The 3,374-nt window shown below is 60.9% G+C and overlaps 1 protein-coding gene across 1 annotated transcript in view; it reads left to right on the forward strand.

The window, feature by feature from the left end:
- Positions 1–3,374, forward strand: part of SHANK3 (SH3 and multiple ankyrin repeat domains 3) — a 56,674-nt gene that overhangs the window by 9,355 nt on the left and 43,945 nt on the right. Inside the window, exons 4-8 of the mRNA XM_004380088.1 lie at positions 874–945; positions 2,043–2,151; positions 2,256–2,407; positions 2,491–2,658; positions 2,772–2,888. Coding sequence (XP_004380145.1) covers positions 874–945; positions 2,043–2,151; positions 2,256–2,407; positions 2,491–2,658; positions 2,772–2,888 — 618 coding nt within the window. The remainder of the gene's footprint in view (positions 1–873; positions 946–2,042; positions 2,152–2,255; positions 2,408–2,490; positions 2,659–2,771; positions 2,889–3,374) is intronic.

Raw genomic sequence — 3,374 nt, forward strand, 5'->3', positions numbered from 1 at the left:
GTGTGCTGTGAGCAGCGTGTGCACGTGAGTCGTGTCAGTGGTGTGAGCAGTGTGTGGTGTGAGCTGTGTGTGAACAGTGTGTGCTGTGAGCAGGGCGTGCATGTGAGTAGTGTCAGTGGTGTGAGCAGTGTGTGCACGAGCAGTAAGCGTGGCTCTGTGTGCGGTGGGCGTGAATGGCATGAGTGCTAGGAGGGATGTGTGGTGTGAGTGTGGTTTCTGTGTGCACCAAGTCTTCTGGAGGCAGAACTTCCCTGGCTTACCTTGACAGAGGCGTGCAGACCCCCTGCACATACACGGACTGAATCAGACAGTCCTGACAGTCAGGGTGCTGGGCAAGCACAGCAGGGGTTGAAATGGCATTATGGTTGCTGAGCTTGAAGTTGCCTGGTTCCCATGGTGGCACAGGAGGTAGGGTCTGTTCCATGCCAGGGAAGCGATGTCTAAGAAGGTGAACCTGGAACTGGGTCTTGGAAGAGTAGGATTTCCTAGGTGACCCTGGGGATGAGGATGAGACAGGAGGGGCAGCCACCAGGCTCGGGGCAGCGAGCCAGGCATCTTCTGCCCCTGCTGTGCCTGAGCGTGGCGGGGCCCTACCTACAGCAGTCGGCTCTGTGGCCACCACGGTAGGGTGTGTGTGTCGGGTGCTGTGTGTGGTCAGGAGTCGAAGGTGTGTGTAGTAGGTCTCCTGTGGAGTTCTGTACGGATGGCAGGAAGATGTGCAGCGGGACGGTGGGTCTGTGTGTGCGCTGAGTTTGTGGGGCACTGCAGCCACACTAGAAGGTGTGGGGTGAGGGTTGGTGGCCTCGAAGGCTGCTCTGCCCCCTCCTCACTCAGCCAGTGGACGCCTTTTCTCTTTCCTCTTTACCTGAGCAGTTTCGATACAAGCGACGTGTTTATGCCCAGAACCTCATTGATGATAAGCAGTTTGCAAAGCTTCACACAAAGGTAAAGGGTTAGTCACGGGGCGGGGACCCCAGAGGCCGTCCTGTCCCTCCTCTGCCTCCACATGGCCACTGTCCCCCACCCACTGCTTTTACTGGCTCCCTTCTGGAGGCACCCTTCACCCTACCATCCCCCACCCCAGCTGGGTGCTGGCCACTATCCCTCTAGCTCCAGCTTGGTCTGCTTTTCCTGCGTTCAGGGGCTGGTTGCTTGGCGGGGAGTGGCTGGAGGGCCCTGTGGTTGGGGTGAGGGTGGTCCTGTGACAGGTGTCAGTGGATCCTCGGGTGGGTCCTGCGGCAAAAGGAGTGGGCTGGCATTGGGTATGGAGTGTACCGGGGCCCTGGCAAAAGCCCGGATGGCAGACCAGTTGGCAAGCAGTGGTGTGGATGCTGGCTCAGGCGTGGGAGGGGCCCAGTGCTGGGTTGTCCCATTAATCCTCTCTGGGAGGTACTGTCACTGTCCCTTCCGCAGAAGAGAAAACTGAGTCACAGAGAAGTGAAGTGCTCGCTCATGGTTGTGCAGCCAGTGGGGCTGGGTTGCTCCTGACCTGACTTGCTCTGGGATCCTGGTTCTTTGCCTCTGTGCTTTCCCGCTAGTCACTCCTGGGGTGAGGTCTGTGCTGCTGGGCGTTGCCCCCGTGGGGGGCTGACCCCAATGCCCATGCTCTTTGTGGGCCCTTCACGGCCATTCTGAATGTAGGGGGGGCTCGGGGCTGAGCTGGTTCCTGTGTGGGTGACTTTGGGTTCTTCTGCGCAGGGCAGGTTGGGGTGCTGGGCGGGGGGGGGGGTCTGCGCAGTGGTGAGGTTGGGTGGGACTCACTCGGGGGCACGGCCAGGGCAACCTGGTCTTGGTGTGGGCTGGCTGGCTAGGCCCAGGCCGACCGTGGGTGGGTTTGGAGCTTGGGCTGCAGGGGGCGCTGGGTGATGTATGGACCAAGTTGAGCTGGGCTTGGGGTGACATGGGCAGGTGGCAGACCTGACTGAGGGTGACACAGGTGGGTGGCAGACCTGAATGACAGTGGCCTGAGACTGGATGGAGGCGGGCAGGTGCGGCGGGACGGCGGGCAGGGGTGTGAGCTGACAGGCTGGTGTGTGCTCCAGGCAAACCTGAAGAAATTCATGGACTATGTCCAGCTCCGTAGCACAGACAAGGTGGCTCGCCTGCTGGACAAGGGGCTGGACCCCAACTTCCACGACCCTGACTCAGGAGGTAAGGTGCCGAGCAGGAAGGGGTGTGAGGTGATCTCTCGGCTACAGGCCTTGGAGGGGCAGAGTGTGACCTTTGCCGTCCCCTGCCCCCTGCCCTGGCCCCAGAGTGCCCCCTGAGCCTTGCTGCCCAGCTGGACAACTCCACGGACCTGCTGAAGGTGCTGAAAAATGGCGGTGCCCACCTGGACTTTCGCACCCGGGACGGGCTGACGGCCGTGCACTGTGCCGCACGACAGCGGAACGCGGCGGCCCTGACGGTCAGCAGGGCCCCGGCCTGGCGGGTGTGTGGGTGGGGGTAAGCTGGGGGCCACACGTGGACTCTGAGGCTGCTTGTCCCCAGACCCTGCTGGACCTGGGGGCGTCTCCTGACTACAAGGATAGCCGTGGCCTGACGCCTCTGTACCACAGTGCCCTGGGGGGCGGGGATGCCCTCTGCTGTGAGCTGCTCCTCCACGACCATGCCCAGCTGGGGGCCACCGATGAGAACGGCTGGCAGGAGATCCACCAGGTGGGCTCAGGGCTGTGGGCGGGGGGCCCGGCCGCTGTCTGGGGCTGGGGGTCCTGGCCCCTGTCTGTGGGCTGGGGGGTCCTGGCCCATCCAGCACCTCCTCTCTCCCGCAGGCCTGCCGCTTTGGCCACGTCCAGCACCTGGAGCACCTGTTGTTCTATGGAGCCGACATGGGGGCTCAGAACGCCTCGGGGAACACAGCCCTGCACATCTGCGCCCTCTACAATCAGGTGTGCCTATGCGTGAGCACCCCTGGTGTCCTCTGCAGTCAGCACAGCTGTGTGTGCTGCACGTGCTGCATACGTGTCAGTGAGGTGTGACTGCGGGTACGTGCACCTGTGTGCATCCTCTGTATGTGTTCAGTGAAGCGTGACTGTGTGTACACGGGTGTGTGCTCTGTTTTTCCTGTACATGTACAGTGAGGTGTGACTGTGGGTACGTGTGTGTGCTGCATTCTTCGTGTACGGTGAGGTGTGATTACGTGTGTACATGTGTGTGCATGTGTGCTACAACCTCTGTGTTGCTACAGTGAGGCGTGACTGCCTATGTATGTGTACAATGAGGCATGATGACACGTGTGCATGTGTGTCGCATTTGCTGCGAACATGTATAACGAGGCATGACAGTATGTACGTGTAGAGTGAGGTGTGACAGTGTGTGTACATGTGTGTGCATGTGTGCCCCATCCTCCGTGTATGTGTACAGTGAGGTGTGAC

This window comes from Trichechus manatus, unplaced genomic scaffold (assembly GCF_000243295.1).
Source record: "Trichechus manatus latirostris isolate Lorelei unplaced genomic scaffold, TriManLat1.0 scaffold00069, whole genome shotgun sequence".
NCBI classification, from domain to species: Eukaryota; Metazoa; Chordata; class Mammalia; order Sirenia; family Trichechidae; genus Trichechus; species Trichechus manatus.